General features: G+C 43.3%; 1 protein-coding gene across 3 annotated transcripts in view; it reads left to right on the top strand.

Moving 5' to 3' along the window:
* The window catches only part of UBAP1 (ubiquitin associated protein 1), a 34,173-nt gene extending 14,518 nt beyond the window's left edge, over positions 1–19,655 (top strand). For 2 of the 3 annotated variants that reach the window (XM_059492219.1, XM_059492220.1), the window contains exons 2-8: positions 3,297–3,337; positions 7,691–7,815; positions 9,655–10,578; positions 13,938–13,976; positions 14,429–14,626; positions 15,964–16,065; positions 17,497–19,655. In XM_059492219.1, the coding sequence (XP_059348202.1) occupies positions 3,304–3,337; positions 7,691–7,815; positions 9,655–10,578; positions 13,938–13,976; positions 14,429–14,626; positions 15,964–16,065; positions 17,497–17,637 (1,563 nt within the window). In that variant the 5' untranslated portion in view covers positions 3,297–3,303 and the 3' untranslated portion in view covers positions 17,638–19,655. The remainder of the gene's footprint in view (positions 1–3,296; positions 3,338–7,690; positions 7,816–9,654; positions 10,579–13,937; positions 13,977–14,428; positions 14,627–15,963; positions 16,066–17,496) is intronic. The other variant, XM_059492221.1, reaches the window with a different exon arrangement.
* Positions 19,656–23,475: the final 3,820 nt, after the last annotated feature.

Raw genomic sequence — 23,475 nt, 5'->3', positions numbered from 1 at the left:
TTTATATCTTGCTGTTGACTACATTCAAGGACTCCATGTTTTTCACCATGTTTTTTTCATAATTTGATAAGGACGCAGTGTTTTTGTTTTTCTCGTAATCAGAAGGCTGAGAACTTACTGCTTACAGCTGCATATGATCATGGATTTTTTCCCTCAAGCCACGTCTGCACAAAAACTCTCCAACAGGTCTACATTTATAAAAGAGAGCTTGTAGGTGGCTGTATGAGCACCCTGTAGTTCTATGCAACTAACCAGTTCCTCTAGAGCAGGAAAGGTGGTGTGAGTTTTTTCTGTCCTCTGTCAGTTTACAGTGTGCAGTAAGGTACCAGGCCAAATCTGTACCACCATGTGCTGTTGTGGCAGTATCCTTCAGCATCTTGTTCTGGAGTCTGGAGACCAAAGGAAACCATGGTAGAGTTGCACTTGTCCATCATCCGATCAGAGTAAAGCTTTGGAAGCAGTCCAAATTTCAAATTAAATTTCAAAATGAGTGGTAGCAAAAATAAGCAAATCTTTACTGCACAGTGTAATTAATGTTAAGATAATGCCCAGAATCATAGTAACAAATGAGTAACTGCCTAAGTGGATGCAGTTACTGTTTTCCCAGCTTGGACAACAGAGCAACAGCAATATGCTTGTAACAGTGGTCCCTGACTAGCCTGTCAAATCTGATCAGTCATAAGACACTATTTTAATTAAAACTCCTTTGGGAAGGGGGTGATGAAATGTGCCTGGCAGCCTGTTCTTGTGTTACTGTGTGTAGTCCTTAACAGTTTTGTTTGCTGACAAGTGCCTTCTGAAGTAATGTTGTCTTAATAAGTGCACACTCACAGTGCATTGGCAAGACCTGTGTGATATAAACTCAAATGCTGTGTGAATCTAAAGTGACTGGCTCTTGAAATGATCAATTTCATGACTAGCTTGCTGCTGATGTGCCTTAGCTAGTTCTGTGGTTAATTAAGGTGTTGCATATGGCAGAGGAATAATTTTTCCACTGCATCTTGAAGGTAATGGAGACACTAGGTCAGCGTTACGATTTTACTACAGCATCAGCAAAAGCAAGATACATATATCTTATGTGGAGTGACACTGAAACTTTATGCAGCTTCAGAGTGATAGGCTACTGCAAAACTCCTTGGAATCTGGATGTGCAGTTTTGGGTTGTTGGCATTTATACACATTGCCAGTTGTGTCCCTGGAGCAGTAACCTGTAGTAAATGGTGCTGCTTTGAGCAAACACCCTTATTAACTGAACCTGGCAAAGTGAGAAAGTTACTTTCTCTAATCAGAAGTTTTTGGAATCCTCTAAAAAAGGAGCTCCTTTTTAGTCTGAGATAGTAACGAGAAAAAAAAAAACCAACTTTGAAAAATCAAAAGAAGTGTGTGGAGGTTTTGTCCCAAGTTAAGTGGAGAGCAGGCAGTGCTTGCACACAGTCTCCAGTGACAAACAGGGAACTGGTGAGGATGTGAAGGCTATATGACTCTACATGTCACCTGGCTTTTTCACTAAAAACAATGCCTAATTGCTACTCTCACACAGAGGAACTACCAACACGACAGCTTGTCTGGCAGTGAAGCCTGGGTCTGAAAGTGCAGCTGTTTTTTGTGCTGTTGTCGGCAATCTGGGCACGGGGACCAGTAAGGCTTGTTCAGCCTCAGTGGTTGACATGCAGCTTTTCTGGGTAGTCTGGTGACTTTGCCCTTGACATCCTTCCTTGGATGGCAGGCTTGGCACTGTTTCACCTTCTTTTCTTTCTGTCTTGGAAGCCTTAATGTTTTGTTTGTTTCTGAGAACAAGGTGCCAGAACCAGTTTCTGGCTTAGTGGAATAGTTTCAGACATAATAGCACTGCTGAGAGAGGTTGTTGAGTTCCTAAAGAACCTGACAAACATTAAGCAGGATGACACAGTTTGTATGTGCAGCGTGCACCTGGACTTGCCCAGCGTGACTCACTTCCCCATGGCCCAGAATCTGCCCACTGTGTTTTGCAAAGTCTGGTTGCACGTGGGTGATCTTCATACAGCTTTGGCTTTAGCTTTGTGTAGGTTTCCCATTAGCCAGGGCTGCTTCATTTGTTGATTTCAATATAATGTTAAAAGGGATCTTTGCACTGCAAAAGGGATTTTCCTAGAGTACTTGCAACTGGCTCTTCTTGTCCCCAGTCCTGTCAGCAACAGCAATAGCTAACCTGTGTAATCCTCACCTTCCTTTAATGTGTAATGTTGGCAGTTGGAATCTGCAATGGGAACAGTGTTCAAAAGAGTCCTTGACAAGAGGAATGATGGGCATGAATGTTACATCTGTCCCATGTTGTTGTGCTCTGCTGCCTGTGGGGATGTACCAGAGGTCTCCATGGTTTTGAAGAATAGCTATTGGCATTTCAGTCTAAGATGGAGAACTTCAGAGACAAAGGGCAACTCTGAGTCCTTGTCATGTTACAAGGAGCACTTAAAAATAAATTGAGTTACTCTACAAATTATGCTGTAGTACTTTGTGATGTACTTTGTGATCTAGCAAAAAAACCCATTGCGTTTTATTGAGTATACCATAAGCATCCTGGAGCAGAGTTTTAGCTGACAGCTAATTCTATCTTGATCAACTCTTTTGCTGAGCCAGGCCTACTCTCTGTTAAAAGCTGGCTAGCCACTTCTGTGTTTAACATCTTGGCTATGAATGATTCACATCCACATTTTTTAAGTTGTTGCTAACTGTTGTAGGCAGTGGATGGAGCCTGTTCTCATTGGTTTCTTGTATGTATCCAAGGTGTCTTTCTCTTGGTACTGTTTATTTTACACCTGTTTTATGCATTTCCCAGTGTGTCTAGATGAGTGCCATGCTGGCTAACTGGCTGCATACCCAGTGCAGTAGTATCCCTTTTTTAGAGCAGCAGGGATTAAACTGAAGAGGATCAGCCTGGTATTTCCAGTAGGAAGAGCTATTCTTAATGCCAAGGGAGGCAGGGTGCACTTCATGAGGCTGGGACAGAGTGGCCTCTGTGTGCTGTGATCTGTAACTCCGTCTTCCTGTTCACCTTGGTTGTGTCTTGGCTCTTGGCTGTTTTGGTTTTTTGGTTGGGGCTTTATTTTGCTGTTTCAATTGGCAGACCTTGGTCTCAAAGTTATTTCTCTACTCAATTAGTTTCAAGGCTAAAAAATGTTTGCTTATCTGTCTTAGGAGCAGGCACATCAGGTGTCTGCAATGTATTCCATAACCTAGAGATAAGACGCTGGAACTGCATAAATGCACTCTGTGCTACATATACAAAATTGTTCAAGCTGTTTTAAAATGTTTTTCAGGTTCTAGATGGCTTCTAAGAAGTTGGGATCCGACTCTCATGGTAAGTGAGATTTAGCATCCTTGTCTTTTCAATAGGATGAATCCTGCTATTGCTGCTGACTAATGTCCTAGCCTAGACAGTCTGAGACTAGAGACTAATCTGTTCAGCCTCTGAGTAGTTTTTTGTTAGGAACGAAGTGCCTTGGCTTCCTTCATGCATAGCTGCTTGCTGATGCTGTGTTTGCTTGTTCTCTGATTAAACTGAAAATCAGTCTCTGGCTGTTCCCTGTTCCTTCCTGGGTAGAATAACACATTCTTCTTCCCCAACAAATTCCCCTTCAAAATTAAGGCTGAACTGCTCTGGTGTTTGATCAAGTGGGCACTAGATCTGTAGCATCTTCCTGTGGAAGTCACATGAGAAGCTGAATTGAAAGTGAAGCTTTTAATACAACATTGAATTATGCTTCATTTTTGCTCAGCCATGAATTTCTCTCCTAAATTGGACAAACTTGATTCAGAAGGCTGATGAAGAAAAGACTCTATTTTCCTGTCTTCTGCATATGAGATACATAAAGTCATGGAGGTGATTGGTATCATGAAAGTTATTTGCCTGTAATGTCCTTGTTTTTAAGAAAATGGGGTGTAATTTGAATGTAATTAATGTTGCTGTGGAACATTAAAGTTCAGTTTGTTGTATGTAATGTGGATTCCTCAAATCAGTAACTTTTCAGGCCATCAAAACTGATGCTTTTAGAAATTCAGCCTTGATCTTTCTGGATAATTTTTGCAATAAATGAGTCCTGGGGAATTCAGTTTTTCCTGGAGCCTTTTATTTAGTCTTTCAAGTGTAAAGTTGAAGTAAGAATAGTACAAAATAAGAAATGTCTCACTTAAATACTAGGTTAAGCATAAATAGAAATAGTGTATCAAAACTTCATTTTTTGGTGATCTCCTTTGCTGTGGCCCAGTGACTTTGCTGCAACTGATTTTTTCATTTGGTACTTGACAGCTATTCAGCAGTTGCTCCTGTGTCTGAAAACAGTTTCTATGAACACTGTGATCTGCTTGTCTTTTATGTCTGTTTTTATTTTTCTCCTCACCTAACCAGACTAATAAAGGCTGCTCAGGCCAGAATTCAACATGTCTTAAATATTTCCCAGAAAAGTATGGTGTGGTGGAACGTGCTGCTGGCTTGAAAATAACAAGGTCCAAACAAATGGTGCTATGAGCTGCCTGGTTAACTTGTGTGCTCCTTTGTGTACCCTCTGTTCCTAATCACACTGTTGCAGTACTGTTTCTGAGGAGCAGTGGACCAACTTCCTTGTCTTAATTATGTCTTAAGAGATCAGCAGGGCAGTTGTTTCAGTCTGCTCCAGAGTTATCTCACTAAATGAGTTCTGGTTTACTGTGGAGCATCCATCCCCATGGCTGCCTTCAGCTCGGTGTCTCTGGCAGGCTGATGAAATCAGTTAATATAGTTGATGTAGCTCTTGTGATTATTGTTGAACTGCTTATTAGAGGTTAGAGGGCTGTCACTGAATCAGAATGTTTGAGGCTGGCAGGGACATCTGCAGATTGTCATGTCCAAACCTCTGGCAGGTTGGTTCAGGACCAAAACCTAAAGCAGGTTGTTCAGGACCATGTTCAAACGGAGATGAAGATGGGAACACAAGGTATGAGTGGAGGGAAAGGAATCCCTTTTCCTACGTGGATTATGCCAAGTGTGATGCTTCAATATTTCAGTTGTATTTTTGCTGTCGCTATACAATTTCAAAGCTTTTAAACTCTTATTTCCATCAATTAAGTAAGTGATTTGTGTGACCATAGCAACTAAGTTCCTTCCACATGGTTTCAAAACTGTTCCTCATTCATGCCTGTTTTGGTTGTTTGTTTTTTTCTGAAGTGTTTCCACTTTGGTGCCAAACTGTACACTTGTATGAGTTACACTGAAGTGGAGAGAAATCCTACTCTTACAGTAGTTTGTTGTGCCAGGAGTGTAGTACAGAGGTCGGGCTGACAAGTACACTTTTGCCAGGCCTATTCTCAGAAATTACTCAGTATGTTTTTAACTGATACAAGGATGAACTGGCTAACAGACTTACTAAATAACAGTTTGGTAAAGACTTGTTTCACTTAAACCTATGACTGTTGTAACAATGTCTTTCATAATACCTTTTTTATGTAGGTTTTTCTTACTGCTCTAGAATGTGGAATTGAAAACAATTTGCACCCTTTACTCCTCAGTGTGTGCACTTGATCTGCTTACAGAAAGAAAAGGATTCTTGGCTCTCTGGATAAGAGTTTAGCTTCACCAAGCTAGTGCTGTTCTGATTGGGCTGAATTTTAAGTCTGAGGTATTCTGCCTCAGACTTTTTGCCATTGAATGTCCTAAACCATTTGAGGTGTTTTAATATGCGCTTATGGGCTTTTTCTCATACTTATATTCAGGATGAGGTTGTTAGCAAGGGTTGTTATTAAAAATATCAGTATACTGGGGAAGAAAGTAGGAAGTTTTTATTCCTTAGTCAAGCTTCTGGAGTTAAGCTTGCAGCTTAATATTGCTAGCTAGGTGGGCTTAGTATTTTTTATTTGCTGTGCAAAACAGGATTGCTGGTATGTAAACAGCAAAGTTTGTGCTTGTACCCTCTGTGCCTGGTAGGTTCAGTGTAGACCACTACATATTGTCAGTAGATCTAATAAGACAAGGATTTGCATGCTGAACAATTTGAGCTTCTCCATGTGGAGAAGTAATCTTGCTGCACTTGGATCATCTGGTGTAGAGCAGTACTTGTGCCAGTGGAACTAGCAGGTCATGGTAGCAGCAGTTGGCAGATCTGATTGTCTGTGACCTGGCCATGATTTACCACTCTGGCTGCAGAGGCTGCCACAGTTATTTCTGTATAAGCAAATGCTTTGCATATCAGGCTCTCAAGTTGGCAGCTCAAGCACAACTTGGATGCTGTGTTGCAAAGAGTGGTAGTGTTGGCCAAGTGAGGTGCTGTCTGGATGCCATGCTATGCAGTGCTTGGATATGTGATTCCCAGTCAGGATCACTGAAAACACTGTCATGTTCTACCTGGAGCATTTTTTTCGTCCTGGAGTTGCAGGAGGGATATAGGTCTTTCATCCTGATAATTTCAAAGTGTCCTACCAGGACTCTGTGACCACCCAGCCTGTGCATAGTATGAGAGCTCAAGTAATGACAGCATATAAGACTTTAACTGCAAATTGACAGGATGTTCTTGTTTATGAAAGCTGCTCAGCCTCTGGGAGTCTGTGGCTGCCTTGTAGATGAATCAACAGTGAGGGAACATAAACAGTACTTATACTGCCATCCGAGTATGAAAACGGGTCAGATAAAAGCAGCAAGTCACAGTTCACTGAGTGAGGAGGGCTTGGTCACTGAACACCATCTTAGATGTTGTCACTAATGTCTTTCTGTATCTGTGTCACTCAGGGAGAAGCAACAAGTGAGGCCTAGAGTCACTCCTCAGGTTGTTACACATGTCAGAAACCTTGCCTGTGATTCCAAAAGCTTGGATGAGTGACCCCAGAGACCACTTTCAGTTAATGGAGAAGTTGTTTATATTTTGGGCTTTCTCATACTACTTCACAGTTGCTCAAGGAAAGCACACTAATACTCTGGCTGTTTGGAGGTGGTTGAGCTCAAAGTGCTTTTTCCTTGTGAATTTGCTGGAAAAATGTCATCCTAGAAAAAAACAACAGATGTAGGGCTCGATAAAGTTAGATTGCTTTGTTTCAAAAATTAGAGTTGCTGTGTTAATAGCCTTAGTATTTCACTGTGTTTTGTTTAAAGTGGAATGACTTTGCTTCGTTGCTTTGCACTTGTGACCACTTTCTGTCCAAATGCTACTTACTGTTTGTACTATTTGTATGTCAAAACCTGGATTGTAGTTTGTCTTAGTTGTTCTAAAGCTGAGTAATTTTAAAATCTGCTTTGAATATGACAAAATAAAAAATGGCACAACTTTTTATAGAGATAGAATACAGTGTTCAGGAGAGCTTCAGCATCCAGTTGTGTAGGAATAGTGTTGTCACAAATGAAACTAAGATACTGGTTGCATAGATGTCAAAATATGGTGGATTGTGGTTGTGAAGGGGTTTGCCTTTATTTTTAATTTTTTTTTCTTAACAGTTATGGGCTAGAATTTAGGAATTAAACAAACTCTGACCAAACTCCCTAAACTAAGAGACACTGAGGTCCAAACAGCTTCAAAGTCCATTTGTGTTGTATATCATATCTACATATATCGTACATATATCATATCTGGTGTAGATGCTGCAGTGGAGATAAAATAGCTCCCAAACACAGCAATGTGAGCCTGAACTGAGAGTGTGAAATTTGTGAGTTGTGGGGTTTTTTTCTTAATACAATTCCTGCTTCTGATTTCAGGGCCTTTCAGTTACCTTGATGATGTCCCATTTAAGATAGGAGACAAGTTCAAAACCCCAGCAAAGGTTGGATTACCCATTGGTTTCTGTCTGTCTGATTCTTCTCAGCTTGTCAGAGAAGCCCAGGTAAGTGATATTTTGCCTTCCTGCTCTCTCCCCTCACCCCAACTTGTGGTGCTGTGCTGTACATTCAAAGTTGTCACAGTTTGCACACAGTCAGTCTTGTATTTCTAGAAGATCTGTTGGGCTATATAGAAAAGTAAAATATGATGGGTCATGCAGGAAGCTTCTAATTTTTATTGCCTTAAAACCATTAGGCATTTATTTTTAAGCATTTGTTTTAGTCTGTTTCAAAGAAGCACAGTAGTTTTGTGTGCTTATAGTTAGTGCTGAATGTTACCTTGACAAAATATGAATATAGTTTTTAATAGGATAAATCCTAAGAACTGATACACCCAGGCAATGACATAATTTTCTGTTCTTATTTCCTGGGTAGTTCTGAGTGAGAGTTCTTTCCTAGCTGTGGGGCAAACAGATTACAGCTGGGTACATGAATGGCTTCCCTGTCTTGAGGAGCATGTTTCTGCTAGTATTCTGCTTAAATAAATTACTAGTAGCGTAAAATCAATTCCTTTAGTGCAGCTGTTGGAAATCTAATCTCCAAATGCAGGTTGTGATACAGGAGATCTAATTGAATTATGTTTTCTCATTTGGATCCATGATTTTCCTTTTCCAGTCCCAATTGATGCTTGTTTTTACTTTGCCTGTGACATATTGCCATAGGTGGTTCTGCTTTTTTCTTGCTGTTTTTTTCTCTCCCTGCCCTACATATTGCCCTGTTATCCTACTTCATGGCTTTTCCCTCATAACATTAAACAATTACCTGATTTTCCTAGTACCCATATTTCCACCCAGTTAAGCTGGTGTGGGAGAGCCAAAGCAGATACTGGTGTCCTGTTGCTGGCTTGATTGTGCTGTGTCTCCATTTTTCTGTCAAGCTGGAGCTCATACAGTATAGTGTGCCTGGTCACCCTGCACAGTGTGGACTGTGCATCTCACAGTGGAATTTGACTCTTGTTATAGCTGTAATGAGCACTGTTTAAAAAAAATGCACATTCCCACTCATATTTTTAGTATTAAAAAATATGTGGATATTTTAAGATGGAGTTAGGCCCCTCAGAATTATGCCCTTTACAGGTAAGCCACTCTGTGGTCAGTACACTGGTAGTGAGTAGATGCCTCCCTGTGCTGATCTGGCCTTAAAGGACCTGATGTTAAATGGGAAGAGCTTTTGAGATCCTGTCACATCAGTAACTACAGCAAAATCTGCTGCTGCCTGTATGTGTTGTCATTGGTGTAGTCATTGTATCCCCTTTGGCTGGTGAGGCACTACACTCGAGTGGCAATGAAAATACTGCCTTAAACCAATGGGTGTAACACTGTAATATCAAGTCCCTTAGGAATCTTTTAGGGGAAACTGAGTAATACTGTATTGGCCTTTGGATGCACCAATGCTCTGCTGAATGACTTGTAGAACTTGCGGACTGGGGATAGTTCAGTGGTGCCACATCAGAGTGTGATTGTTCATCTAATAACTCGTTAAATTTCCCCTTGCTGCCTCCCTTGTCCTGGGGGAAGAAGGTGGGAGGGCTGTGAAACTGATCTTGGGATGATGAGTAGTTCTAAAGCAAAGCTAAATGTAGGAAGGAGGCAAAATACAGTTCTCTAATCCAGGTTGCAGCCAAATTTTACTGTTAGTGGCAAAATTAAGTACTTCTGCTGTCTGCCAGCTTTGTCAATCTGCAGGCTGTTTAAAAATGTTGCTGTTCCTAGTAATTCATGTAGCTCTTACTCTCTTTGCATTAATTTATATTGCTGTTAGAAGTAGCAGCTATGATCCTTATAACTTCTCTTTTTTAATTTTTTTACTTCCCCTTCTCTCCTTTCCCCTCCATGTCCATTCAGTATGACTTCTCACTGGAAAAGAAAACAATCGAGTGGGCTGAAGACATCAAAAAAATTCAGGCTGCCCAGAGAGAAGCTGAACGCAAGGCAGAAGAAGCTCTAGCAAACTCAAAAGCAGCTCCAGAGGACAGCAGCAAGATGGGGTTCTCAGAGGGACCTTGCCCTGAAGTCATGCCTCCTCCTATTAACCCCATCCTCGCTAGCCTGCAACACAATAATATTCTGACTCCTACTCCAGCCAACACCAGCTCTGTGAAGCAAAAGGTCCTCAGTCCACCTCGTCCAAAGGCAGATTTCAACCCAGCTGATTTTGAATGTGAAGAAGACCCATTTGACAAACTGGAATTAAAAACTATCGATGATAAGGAGGAATTAAAAAATATCCTTGAAATTCATGTTGGTACTACTGGGCCGATTGTTGCCCAGCTGTTAGATAATACCTTGCCTAAAGGAGGGTCTGAGTCTGTGTTGCAAGATGAGGAAGTTCTGGCATCCATAGAAAAGGCCACGTTGGACTTCAAACCTGTTCACAAACCCAATGGCTTTATCACTTTACCACAGCTGGGAAACTGTGAAAAGATGTCCTTGTCTTCCAAAGTGTCCCTTTCCCCCATCACTTCAGTGAGCAATATCAAATCCCTGTCATTCCCTAAGCTTGACTCCGATGAAGGGGATCAGAAATCATCAAAGCTCACGAGCACTTTCCACAGCACTACCTGTCTCCGCAACGGCACTTTGCTTAGCTCTTTGCAGACCTGTGCTCAGAGCAAAGCCAGTGAACTGAATGGACACCACATGCTTGGTCTTTCCGCTCTAAATGAGGACAGTGGCAGGGAGACATTATCCTCTTCATCCAGGCTGTCTTCCCTGGCCGTTTCGACTGTTTGTACAGAAGAAGAATCATCTCAAAGCACATCAACTACGGTAAACATGGAGTGGAGCTGGTGTGAGAGGTCGAGGTGCAGAGGCAGCTTTTGCCTCTAAATTGCCCTCTTGCTTTGGTTATAATTTCATTTGCTAGGAGTGAATTGTAGATCCTCTTAATGTATGTGGTAAATTGATCAGTCCAACAGGTCTCTGTGGCAGTAGTTCTAAACCTCAGATTATTACCCTGCATTTTGCCCCAAATTTGACGTTTTTAAACAATCAAATCCAGTGATTGTTTTTTTAGCTATTCAGCTCTCCTTTGTTGTTGATAATTGCACACCTTTGAGCTAAGCGTATAAGGCATCTTCTGTGTACAGTCCTGCATTCTATCCTATCCAGATGAGGTGTATCAGATTCTGAAGTGCTGTTAGGGTTTGAGTCAAATCTCTTCTGGTTTTCTTCCTTAGTTTGCTTATTTGCTGGAAACAATGGGAAATGCAGGCTTCTCAAGGAATAGAAGTAGTAATAGGTTAAAACACCCAGGTGTGCTGCATCATTCAGGGAAGAAAAAAGTGCTTGCAGTTGACCTGCAGTGAAGTAAGCCTATTTTTTTTAGCTTCAGTTTTCTTCCTGACATCCTTTAAAAACTTAATCCTTAAGAGGAAAAAAAGATAGTGATGTGAAACCTTGTGTTTGCCCTTTCTAGTGAAGGAGGGTAGAGTCATTGCTCAGTGGAGACCAACACCAGCGTGAAGATCATCTTGTATTTTTAATGTTACAGTTGCTCACCATACAGCTCTGAGATGCGAGATTGAGGAAATGAAGAGTCAATCTTGTTGCAAGTTCTAAAATTACTTTGAGACAGTAACTTCACATCAGGTGTTGTTTTGTCTCTTTGTGACTAAGAACAGAGATTAGATTAAGTTTGTGGGTTTTTTTTACGAGAACTGCAGATCCGGACCCCAGTACTCATGAAGCCTAGTGAAAGCTGTGTAGTCAAATCCTCTTGCTTGTTCCAAAATAATCTGTGTTTTTTCTCTGTCCAATAGAGGCAGTGTTTCAGTGATTCTGTGGTTTTAGTGTCGTGCTGTAGGTTTTTGTGCGACACCATGTGCTGTGAAACAAGTGATGCTGCTTCTCCCTTTTGTCCTCGCAGCTCTTTTCGGGGTTAGATAAATGCACTCATAATTGTGAAGTACAATATTCTGGGAAGTAGTGTATCTGACAGAGCAGAGCAGAACAGCTGAATGTTGATGACTGGAACAAATTCAATGCTGTTAATTGTGGCAGGAGCAGCAATGTGCTGAGCACCTGCTGACTGCTGGAGGTCTCAGGTGTGAGAGGGGCCTGTATGCCTCAGTTATGGAGCACATGGCATCTCTGGGGATGAAAGATCACTTACAGCTGGGTAGATTGGCATTAAGATGCCTGAATTTACACTCAAAAAATTAAAATCTCTCTGAATTAAATTTTTTTCAAGACCAAAAGGGAATGTGTATTCTTGACAATGTTGTAAGGGAAGATGCAAAATAGGAAAAGAAAATAGACTTACTAGGACAAGTAATAAGATCAATTCATTAATTTGAAACTATTTATGCTTTGGAAGTAGTGAACCAAGAAATAATTATGGTGACAGAATTTAGTTCTTTGTGTTTAAGTCCCAGGACTTCAGATTATACTTGTTTTATGTTTCCATAGTATAATTCCACTGAAAAATGATGGCTGATATGCAAGAAATTTAAGTAAATGTAACAAAAGAATTTAATTAAATGTAACAAAAATCCCCAGAGTATGAAAATACTAGAACAAAATCACAGTCATCTCCGTGGCTGGGAGCAGAAGGCTCATATCCAAATGTATTCCATAGTGATTTTTTTTTCCCCTCACAAGGTTAGAAATTGTAACTTTGAATTTGCAGTTACAATGGGGGTTTTTGCTTTACCACTGAATTGGGTCTAGGAATCTTTGGGTGGAAAGAAATCTATAGTTTCTCTGAGGCTGCATAGGTTCTGTGGTGGTCCCCTCTCCTCACTTTCACTTTTTCTTGAATCTCAGCATGTTGATTTTTGCAGCTTTAGCAGAGGTAGAAATGACTAATGAAGACAGGAGATTGAAATTAAACTCAAGTAGATTGTGTAGGAGGAGTTGGCTTTCCCAGACTGTTGAATCTCTGGTATCAGAAACAGTTCTGGTTTTCCTGGCTGCAGTGTCAATAACAAAGAATCATCCTTCTGTTGATAACCCACTAACTGACTTCAGAGCTATTTTTCCTATTTCAATGTATCCTACATTCCAGTGCTTTTTGCCCTTGAAAAAGTCTCTGGAGAGAGGATGTGTCTGAAAAACACACCATGAGAATAGGTTCTTGGATACCCTAGTGCATTAGAATGAATATGATGTCTCAGGGTTGGTTTTCTAGAAGAGAAATCCTTACCCTGGAAGATGTTTGGGAATGCAGAACAAAACCTCCTTGGTGGTGGTTTGGGGTCTTTGGGAATAAATAAATGGAAATTGTCAAAATCCTAGTGGATCTTTTCAGAATTGGTCTTCTGCAGAGGGTTTTTTGTTGTTCAGTTTGGACATTAAGAAGGCCTTTCTGAAGGATGTGGACAACCTTTCAAGCAATCTGTGCTGGCATAATAAGCATTAAGAAACGCTAAAAACTGCAGTTCTTGGCCCACAGTGATTTCTTGCAGTCTGTTCTAACTGTTCAAAATGCAGGAGTTCTGAATGTATTGAACTGAAACGTGCAGCTTCTGTGGGGCCAAGGCCTGGCTTTGCACTGCTGTTAACTTGGGCAAGGTTGTACCACGTGGTGGGGTGGTTCTGCAGAAGAGCAGGTGAGCAGCAGGGAACATGACCCAGCCCTGCTGGTGTGCTGGGAGTGGGACAAATGCTGGGCAGAAAACTCACATGTTCTTTTGAGCCAGTGTTACACATAGTTTCTGTGCGGTGTGTGGAGTTCTGTGCTTTGGGAATAGAAAAGAGGTGTATTTTTCTCTGACCCCTTCACACAGTCAAAAAGTCCAGAGAAAGTTTTAGGCAATGACTTCAAAATTATCACTGTTATTCAGCCAGTGCAGACTTGGTGAGGAGCTGAACTGGGGCTGTGTGAACAAGCAGCTGTTACAGTGACAGAATAAACAGTTTTGTAATTATTGTGGGGGTACACACATCCTTCTTGGAGTATAATCCATTTGTAGAGTGCTGAGAGGAGGAATGATCAGTATGATGAGGATGATTCTATAGTTGCAGACAATGGGTAATGTCAGCATCTTGTATGTGGAAGCCTGATCAGACCCTAAAGTCTCCCATCCTGTGGTAGAATCTTCTATAAAATCTTCCTTGCCCAGCTGTGGCAAATTCTGCTGACCAGTACATGATGTTTATACTTGTTTTATTTATGTGTTGTCCAGCAGGTACACCCAGACTACCAGGAAACAGAAAACCCTATGGTAAGTTTCCAAATACATCTGTGGGCTTGCTTGCATTGGATCATGTTTATGGTAATCTTGGTAAGTGGTGTTCCTTTGAGTACAGAAAACCATAGGTCATGAGTAAACCTGAGGTGAAGGAAGCAATCTGTGCTTCCTTTGAGGTGCAGGGTTTGGCTGTATCCCAGCCTTCACTGTTGCAGGGCTTGGGTATTCAAAGGCTTTGGTCACACCAGTAGGAGAGGGTTCATTGTGGAGAATGTGGGTTGTTGATTGTTGCTTTGAGGGTTAAAAGAGTATGGTGGGAATCAGGCTACTTGGTTTCATCCTCACAGTGTGTAACTTCCCAAGGGCACTCTAGAAAACCTTTTGAATTAATTACATGGGGTATCCTGATTCCAGCACTAGGCAGAAACAGGATGTGGGGATGCAGGAGATGACCATCACCTCAGCCTCTGGGTTTTCCCCCTTAGGTAACACACCAAAACTTTGCAGTGTCTAAAGTGCCCAATAGCAGCAGCTGCACGAAGTGGCCAGGCGGTCTCACGGCTGAGCTGCAGCAGAGCCTCTCCCCCAGTGAGAGGCACTGTGTGGAGACTGTGGTCAACATGGGCTACTCACCTGAGAACGTCCTGAAAGCCATGAAGAAGAAGGGACAGAACATAGATCAGGTAAGAGCTCGTGCAGTGCAAAGAAATGCTTGATTGGATGCTGGTTCTCCTGGGAAGCTGTCTTGGGTCTGCAGAGTGGGTAGGGGAAATACTGTTACTCCAATAGGAGGTTGCAATTAAAGCTTGTGCTTATTTCTGGTGAGAGTGCTAGAGTCAGCCACAGCTGTGGTGCTGGGTTGGAGCCATGCTGAGTTTGGGATGGGCCCTTTGCTCTATGTGAAACTGGGGGGAGAGATTCTGGGTCTCCCCAAGAGCCACAAACACATCCAAACGAAGCTTAGCATGGCTCTGTGCTGTGTTAAGAGCCATGTGACAGAAATGCAGCCAACCTCCCTTGTTCTGAGCATGAGGGTTTACAATGCTGGCATCTCTCCTTGTGGAGAGGTTGGCCCCTGCAGGCCTGAGGCAGCTCTGACAGACTCCTGCAAGGCCCCACTGACCGACTTGTGTGCCCTGGTGCTGCTCCTTCCTGCTCGAGCACTGCCTCCAGTGTCTGCTCAAACCAGGTCACTGGGCACAAAGCGCTGCTGGGCAGAGCGTGGCTCTTGGATCTGCTTCAAACAAGCACTTCAAAGTGGGAGAGGATGGCCCAACCTCCTGTGCTGGCCCTCAGCAGGCTGTATGCTGCACAGAACATGTCCCAGGGACTCCTGCTTGTGGGACTGATCTGCTGGCTCTCTCCCTACACATGGAGAGTGGCTTAAGCTGTGCGCTGGAGTGAACTGAGCTATCAAGTGGAAAAAAAGGTCCCTTAGGAGGGCGATTTTAAATCCTGCTCTACTTGCAAGCACTGTTCTTTCACATACCTAGCATTGCCTACCTGACCCTTCCCCTTAAAGCTGATGATGGATAAGAAATTTGGCAGCAGTTTCTGTGTGCGTGACCTGGGATTTGCAGCTCACTTGCCAATATGCTGAGCTGATCTTCAAAGGCTGACTGCTCTCACATTGCATCAGCTCTTGTGGCTGTCTGAGAGGAAGCTAAAAGTGGACATGTCCTGACTGCTGGACCTACAGTTTCATTTTTAAAACTTGTATAAAAAGCACAATGAAACTTCTACTTTGCCATCAGAGGGCTAAAGATACACTTCTGAGGCTGCTTTGACTAGAACTGAGGGGATGGTCAGAGAACTCAGCAGGACAGAAGGGTTTGTCTGCTTTCTCTGCACAAGCTCTTTTATAAGGAGTGTCTCAACTCTGCTAGGAAGGACTGTGTCTCTGTTCTTGGTGAAGTGCTGGGTAGAATGATGCTCAACCCCTCTGCGTGTACCAAGGTGACTTTCAGCTGCCTGCTGCAAGTGCCTCTCTGCAAACACAGTTTTTCTTCATTCCCCACAGGTTTTGGATTACCTGTTTGCACATGGACAGCTTTGTGAGAAGGGCTTTGATCCACTTCTTGTTGAAGCAGCTTTGGAAATGCACCAGTGTTCAGAGGAGAAGGTGAGGGTGCAATGTGTGCAGGAATAGAAAAAATGCTGTGAGAGGGAATTCCAGCAGCAATTCCTTTGGCTGGTGTAATTCTGGCTTTCATGGTAATGCTGCCTTGTTTCCAAAACTGACTGCCAAAGGACATCTTTGTGTTGATAAAGCTAAAAATGTAAAAGCATTAGAATTTCTCTGTGCTATTCTATTAGTCTCATTTGCATCCATTTTTATGGGGACAGGATTTTTTTAAGACCCTGCTTATTGTGGTTGTATTATTTTGAATACCCAGAGTTATCTTGTGGGCCAGGTGCTTGGTACAGATCCAGTTAACTTCAGCAGCTGCAAATTGTCTTTCAAACCTTGCCAGCCTGCCCTGGCCATGAATTTTCTCCCTTGTGCAAGTGCATCTGCTCAGCTGCTCAGCAAATTGGGTTAGGGCTTGCTCTGGAAGAAGCTAGAAAATGCATGTGTTGGTCTGGTTCATTGTCTGGCTGCTTTACCAGCACTACAGGTACAGCAGGAGCAAGTGGCAAGGGCAGAGGACAGGAGGATCTTTTAAAGTCTGCCATCCTATTGTGTGACAAGTTATTACATGAAGTCTTTAGAGGTGCAACCCAGCTCCCTCAAAAATAGATACATGCCTTCCTGCCCCTTTGGATGAGTGATAATCTTATAAACAGAGCAATAGCAGTGCAAGGATGGAAAGTAACTGAGTTTGAGAAACTCATTTGCTATTGGCTCAGCCCCAGAATTGGAAATTGCTAATCTCCTGATTGCCCATTTCAACCTGCTTGCTTGTTTGGGATTTTTCCTTCTCATGTAGTGGCTCAGATGCACTGTAAATGGCAGAGGGTTCATAAAAGTGATCAGCTGACTCACTTCTTGCTGTTTTATTTTTCAAAGCTCAGGGAGAATTCAGGGTTGATGTTGGAAATATTGTATGTACGCAGTGGGGTTTGTGCTAATCCCCCAAGTTTGCCCTAGATCTGAGAAGCCAGTTGATAGCAAGGACTACTGCACTGTTCCTGAAGTCCAAGTAACTTTAAAAAAAACTCAAGTGCAGCAGGAGCTGCTGGATGGGGCAGCTGGATGCCATTAATCAGCATTTTTGGATCCCATGCTGGGCCAGGTTGATAAATTAACTTCTAAGAGAGACAGAGACACACCATGGCAGACTGAGCTGTGGCGCCCTGGTTGAAGAGGGTTTTGGAAGTGAAGGATGGCAAACAGGGAACTGAAGGTCCCTGTAGGCTGCTGTGTCCAGAGCTCTGGTGGCTCTGGTGTGAGCAGGCTTTATCCCAACAAAGCTGGAATGAGCTGTGCTTGTGGAGGAGGAGTCCGCAATCATGGCATGCTCAGGTGCTGAAGACAGGTCTGTGCTAAACCTCCACAAAGGACTGAGCCATCTGCTTTTCTCTTGCAAATAACAGGCTGTCTGTCTTTCAGATCACAGAACTTCTCCAGTTAATGAGTCAATTTAAAGAAATGGGCTTTGAACTCAAAGACATTAAGGAGGTCTTATTATTACACAACAACGACCAACACAATGCTTTGGAAGATCTAATGGCCCGTGCAGGAGCCAGCTGAAGACACATTCCTGGATTCTTGGCGTGCAACGGAGCAGGAGCAGCCCCGCCACTTTCACATCCAGTGTGACTTGCTCTCAGCTGAAGGAGTCCAGCTTTTTGCATACAAGGGAGAGTGTCTGAGCAAGCCTGCCTGCGTGCATCACTCCAGCATTTCTCTTTCCACTGAGGGCCAGCTTTCATTCTTAAATTAAATTTTAAAGTGTCCTTTCCTAAGTTTCCTTTTTCCAGCTTGGCCACGGAAAGTTGAGACTGCCCAGCCTTGACTGGAATTGTACATAGGTAGAGATGGAGTGGTTCCCCCTTCATTGTTGCACTGGAGTTGGACAGAAGAATATTAAGTTGGTTCTGAAACTAGGATGCTTTGGTTCTTTGAAGCTGCTTTCATGGTGTCTTGTCTGCTTGTACTGAATTACTTGACTGTGTCACAGTCCAGATTACCTGGTTAAATTTGACCTTTAGTGCAATGGAATTTTATTTTTTGGTTGAAAGTTAGTCTGTAACTTAGTAACACACTGGTTCAGAAACTGTCACTATGCATAAAGAGAGAACCTTGGTTTTTTTTGTCCTCTTGGTTTTTGTTTTTTACCCATGCATCCAACACTTTTGCCAGACACGAGTGTCCAGTGCTGAGTGGTAGGTTCCCTTGAAGCAGGTAAGCTGTGAACTCGACCCAGACCTGCAACTTGTGTTGGTTCTTGAACCTGAAGGCAGATAGCTGGGGCTCAGTATTTTAAATCCCCCAGGCTTGTACGATATTTAAGACAATGCCCTGCTAGAAAGTCAGTTAATCTTTTTGATTTAAATAATACACAGTGTGATGCAGGAGATTTCTTTCAAGCACTTTCTTTAAAACAAATATACTCACTGCATTAGTTCCATTTTTCACACTGCTATAGAATTACATAATAATATCTAGTACTACAAATCAGGTTTGGGGTTGTTTTTGATAGTTCAAAGTGTTACATTGTACATTGATCAAGTTCTAAATACATGAAATATCAGCAGTCTTGAGGAATCTCTAATTTGCTAAATATTTTGATTCTGCAGAAGAACAACTAATAAAACCCTGCAATATAACTCCCAGTGTCATGGTTCCCATCTCTCATGCTCTTTGGCTTCAGCAGACGGGGACCTTGCTGGATCCTGCCCGCCCAGGTGCTGCCAGCTCCTGTGGGCATGTGTGAGCACTGTTGGGTGAACACCAGAGGTCTCTGGGCTGCAGCTGCAGTGGTAGAAGGTGCTTTGCTTCTCTGTGGCTTATTTCTGTTTTGTGGCAAAACCCTGGCCTAGGGATCCAAACTCACATTAGAGCCTGGAACTGGAGCATCGAACTGCTGGAGGGCAAAATGTCTCAGCCCATTGCACCAGTGTACGTTTTTCAGTAGGAGGTTTCAGCTCATCAGGATTCCAAAGGGGATGGCGTTTGTCTCCGTTATGCTGTTAACTCTCTATGACCAAAACATCCAATTTGGGCCCAGTGGGCACTCATGGAATTCTCTGTGGGGTGCCCAGCTGTGTGAATTAAATGTTTACTTAAAATGATGCAAAATGGGGATCTGCTGGCAAGTATCTAGGAGCTGTGGACAGGGATGAGGAGGAGGAGCAGGGCAGGTTGCCTTGCATGTACCCCATAGTGTTGACCTTCACCATTTTCTAGTGGTGGAGCTGAAATAAAGATTGTCTAAGAAGGATGTTGAGCAGCTGGCAGGACAGCAGCTGCTGCCTCTGTGAGTGCAGATAGTGCCCAGCTTTTCTTCCTTCCCAGGTGAGAAGTGCAACAGTGAAGTGAGGAAATGGGGTTCCTGATTATTTGGAAAATGTTGAAAACAAAATTCAGACTGCTTTGCCATCACTGCTGAGAGCATTCGGTTGTGTTGCTCGTTCTGGTTTTCTCAGAATTGCTACCCCAGCAAGTCCCCATCTGATACCAGACAGTCTGGAAGGGGCAAGAAGTCTTTGCCAGCAAAGAAACAGCTATTTAGTTCAAACCTCTGAATAAAATAATCTCTGATTGTATTAGTGTGTGGGTTGTTTTTTTTTTTCACATTTTCCCTCCAAGGTCTGGCTTTTAACCCCACAAAATAATCACTCTGCTTTTTGAGCTCTTGGGGAGGTGAAGATGGGAAGTGGCAGCTGTGAAGATGCAAGGTCCTATTTCAGAGAACTGTGCCCCCCCAAGTCTACCCTGGTGACACCACTCTTGCTTTGGCAGTGGTGTTTCTGGATTTAAATCCTTGGGTGGCTGAAGGCATCAAGGGTATTGCTATGTTGGCATCTCAGAGGAGAAAATACCAGAATGAGGGGTTAAGGGGGTGGCTTAGACAAGAGGAACTGCTGAATGAATGTGTAACAAGAGAGCCTGTGTGACCAGAGTTCAATGTTCAGGGTGCTGTGCAGCACTTGTTAATCTGGTACTGTCCAGGCACAGTTCATCGTGGCTGGGGGAGGTCCTGCTGCCTGGAGCAAGACTGGGCTCTGCCCTGCTGCTGGCTGGTGAGAAGATTGGCTGCATCCCCAGTCACACGACTTCGGAGCTTTTTCTTGGGCTGTCAGGTCACACTGATTTATGTCCCTGCTGTGCCTTTGTCAGAGGTTCTGTCTGAGGTCTGTATGCCTGGGCGGGAAGGCTGGTGAGAAGTGTAGAGGCAGTGCCTGAACTGGTGGTTGTGCTATCAACGAGAGCATCTTTGGGCTGCCTTCTGCTGGTTCTGGACAGCAGCAGCCTGGAGATGGCTCTGGTGCTGCAGGGCCACCCCTGACCCCATGGCAGCCGAGGGCTCCTGATCCTGCAGCTGGGCTGCCCCAGTGCCCCAGGGCTTTTCTTGCCCGGCCTTGTGGCTCCTGCTGCGGATCTGGAGCACAGAGCCTGTGCTGACAGCGTTCTGTGACTGCTCTCCAGGCCAGGAAGGGTCAGTCCAGCTGTGGGTCAGGGCTCCTGAAACTCTCCACACCAACAAGCCCTGTGAAAATTCCTGTACAGATTTCCAGCCCCACTTAATCTTCTGCAGTCAATTAAATGGACATTTTGATGATGTTTACCTAAAATGATTTTCACCAGAGTTCTGTAGCAAACTGAATTTTATTTTAAATTCCATTAATTATTGAAATAAAGTATCAAGCCTTTGCTAATAAGCATTAATAGTTATTGTTGCATCTAAATACAAAAGTGAATCCATTTTAGTTCTGTGTTTATTTGATGGTACATGGCCAACCTCTCTAAATCTCTTAGATTGCTTTTATGACACTTTAATGTATGTTCAAGTTGAAGTGAAAACCTTTTGTAGCAGTTGTCAGTGAAATATCAAACAGTAGGAAGGGGATGATACTTAAAGTGTTAATTTAGCACATTTTCACACAAGAAATTAAAGCAGCAACTAGGTAATAAACCTCAAAGGAGAGAGAAAAATGTTACCATTTCTGACAACAGCTGGATAGTTTCTGTTGCACATGAGGAACCCATTGTTGGTATCTTTAGGGCGTGCAGCAATGTCCATGTTACTGTCAAGGATGGGCTGCTTTTCACAGCCAGCTTTATTTTATTTTGGTCAAATCTCACCTTCAGTAGAGAAAATAAAATTTGGAGAACAGATATAATAAAATATTTAAGAAGGTCATGTGGATTGACTGGATAACCCATTAAAAAAAAAAAGATTGTATCAGACATTGGAAAATTGTATGTGGTTGTTGTTTTGATTATTTGTTGTTTCTCAGTGTCCCTGGCTGTTCCTCGAGGGAGCAGATAGTTCCTGCTCTGGGAACTGCTGCTGGGGCTCAGATCTGCCAGATTTGCTTTTTTCACAATAGATCAGATGGGATTCACAGGTGGCTCCAATCTGGCAGCTGATTGAACTCACATCTCCTCTGCTCACAGAAATTCTTGGTCACTCATCTGTCTTGTCACAACTGTGCCTGCAGATTCTGAGGTTAGGACATGGCACTGTGGGTTGTGCAAATGATTCTTGTGTGTTGCTTAGGAATAGCCAGCTTCTGTAAGACACTCTAAATGCCAGTGAACATACTTTGCTCAGATGCTTTTTAAAAACCTGAAAGAGTGATCAACCAGCACTCATTTCCCAAATGTTAGAATACGTGGAGGGAAAATTTTCCTCCCTTGCACTGTTTCTGACTGGGCATCACATTTGCCTGCGACCTGTGCACACATCCTACAGTCTGACCTTGTCTTTGGTTTCAAATAGACTTGCCAAACTCCTCAGCTGCTCCCTGACAGCAGTGTTTGCTGCATGCTTGCTGAGAATGTGCTGGGGAAACTAAGTGCCCACATCTATTTTATGCTATCAGGAGGACTACCCAGCTGCCCTGTATTCCCCTCACCTTATTCACAGAAAAGCCCTCCCTGACCTCAGGAAGTGGAGGGAATTGGTGGTTTTAAACACTTGTGGTTTTAGCAGAGTGCTGATCTCCCACTGCTTTACAGCTCTCTGGTGGCTGTCAGGCACCACTGCTCTGTGCCACACAGAAATACCCAGAGTTTTGCTCCTGGGATGCCTCATCTCCCTGGGTGAGTGAGGAAGGCTTCTGACCCAGGTTCAGGTGCCTTGCTGCTGGTCTGTGACCAGGACACAGGGGCTGTTTTGAGAGCCATAACCTCAGACCCCAGAGAAACTCTGCTCTCTTCTCCACAGAGGAATCCAGTCTCAGCTGCAAGATGGAGGCTAAACAGTGCTAAAAACAACAGCCAGGGCAGTGATATGGGATTTGCTTCTGTTTCCCAGGCCTATGCTGGGTGACATTCCTGGGAGTGTTTGCACCAAATATGCACCCCAGAGTGTCACTGTGATTACTGTCCTGCTGCTCAGCCCAACCTGGGCTCCTCAGGGAGGCTGTGCAGGCGGCAAAACCCGCAGCTGGTCAAACAGCAGTGTTCCATTCCCCTTGGCACTTCTGGCTACTGAGCAGGCTTTGAATGAGCTACCACAGGAGTTACTGAGGAGACACAGAGATGGATGAATGTGCTGCGACAGCCCTAATTTTGGAGTGGGAGCACACACAGAGCAAGCATGTCTCAAGGTCACTGGTGCCTTCAAAGCAAGTGGACTTGTGGTTCAGATGCAATGCTTGCAGCACCAGGCCTTCTGCAGGGCTCCGCTGATGGCTCCGCAGCCCTTGATTCAAATACCAGTTTCACATGACAGTGCTGTCAGCAGCTTCTGGCAGCCCAGTGCCTCCAAGCAGACTCCGTTTTCATGTGAGAAATCTGTTCAGCTCTCGTCAGAGCAGGCACTGGATATGGTGTACTGGCGTCTTCCTCTGGGCAGCAGCATGAAACCCATGTGCTTATTAACGTGCCAGATGGAATCTTTGCTAGGAAGTCCCTGCTAAACCGCTCCTTACCCATAACTTAAAGCCACCTCTTTCAGGAGCTCTGGAGGGTTCATCCCAAGCATTAATTCAACAATAGGTTTCCTTCTTCTGAAACTGACAGCACTTCACAGCCTGCCCTGACATCCAAATACTTAATGTGTAACAACCTCTGGCTCCTCTCTCTTTCCTGGCTTTTGTTTGCAAAGGCTTTTCTGGGTAGCTTTTGAGCATTTCTGTTCTGACCTTTATCTGGCTTCAAAGTTGTTTCCCTTACTTGGGAATTGCAGGATTGCCTTTAACATGTGAGACGCTGCTATGATACATTAACACGACTTGACTGCTACTTGGTGAGATATTTAAAGGCTGCTGAATTGTTACTGTTCAGAATGTGGCTTACTGATATTAATGAAATACAAAGCTTATGGTGCTAATTAGTCATCTCTCATTTACTCAGAATTCGCTCCACTCTTATATAAAACACACACTAGTCACAAACATATCAAACCAAAACCTA

This window comes from Ammospiza nelsoni, chromosome Z (genome assembly GCF_027579445.1).
Source record: "Ammospiza nelsoni isolate bAmmNel1 chromosome Z, bAmmNel1.pri, whole genome shotgun sequence".
In the NCBI taxonomy this organism is placed as follows: domain Eukaryota; kingdom Metazoa; phylum Chordata; class Aves; order Passeriformes; family Passerellidae; genus Ammospiza; species Ammospiza nelsoni.
The sequence above is the reverse complement of the archived record's forward strand: the minus strand, read 5'-3'. Positions and strand labels throughout refer to the sequence as shown.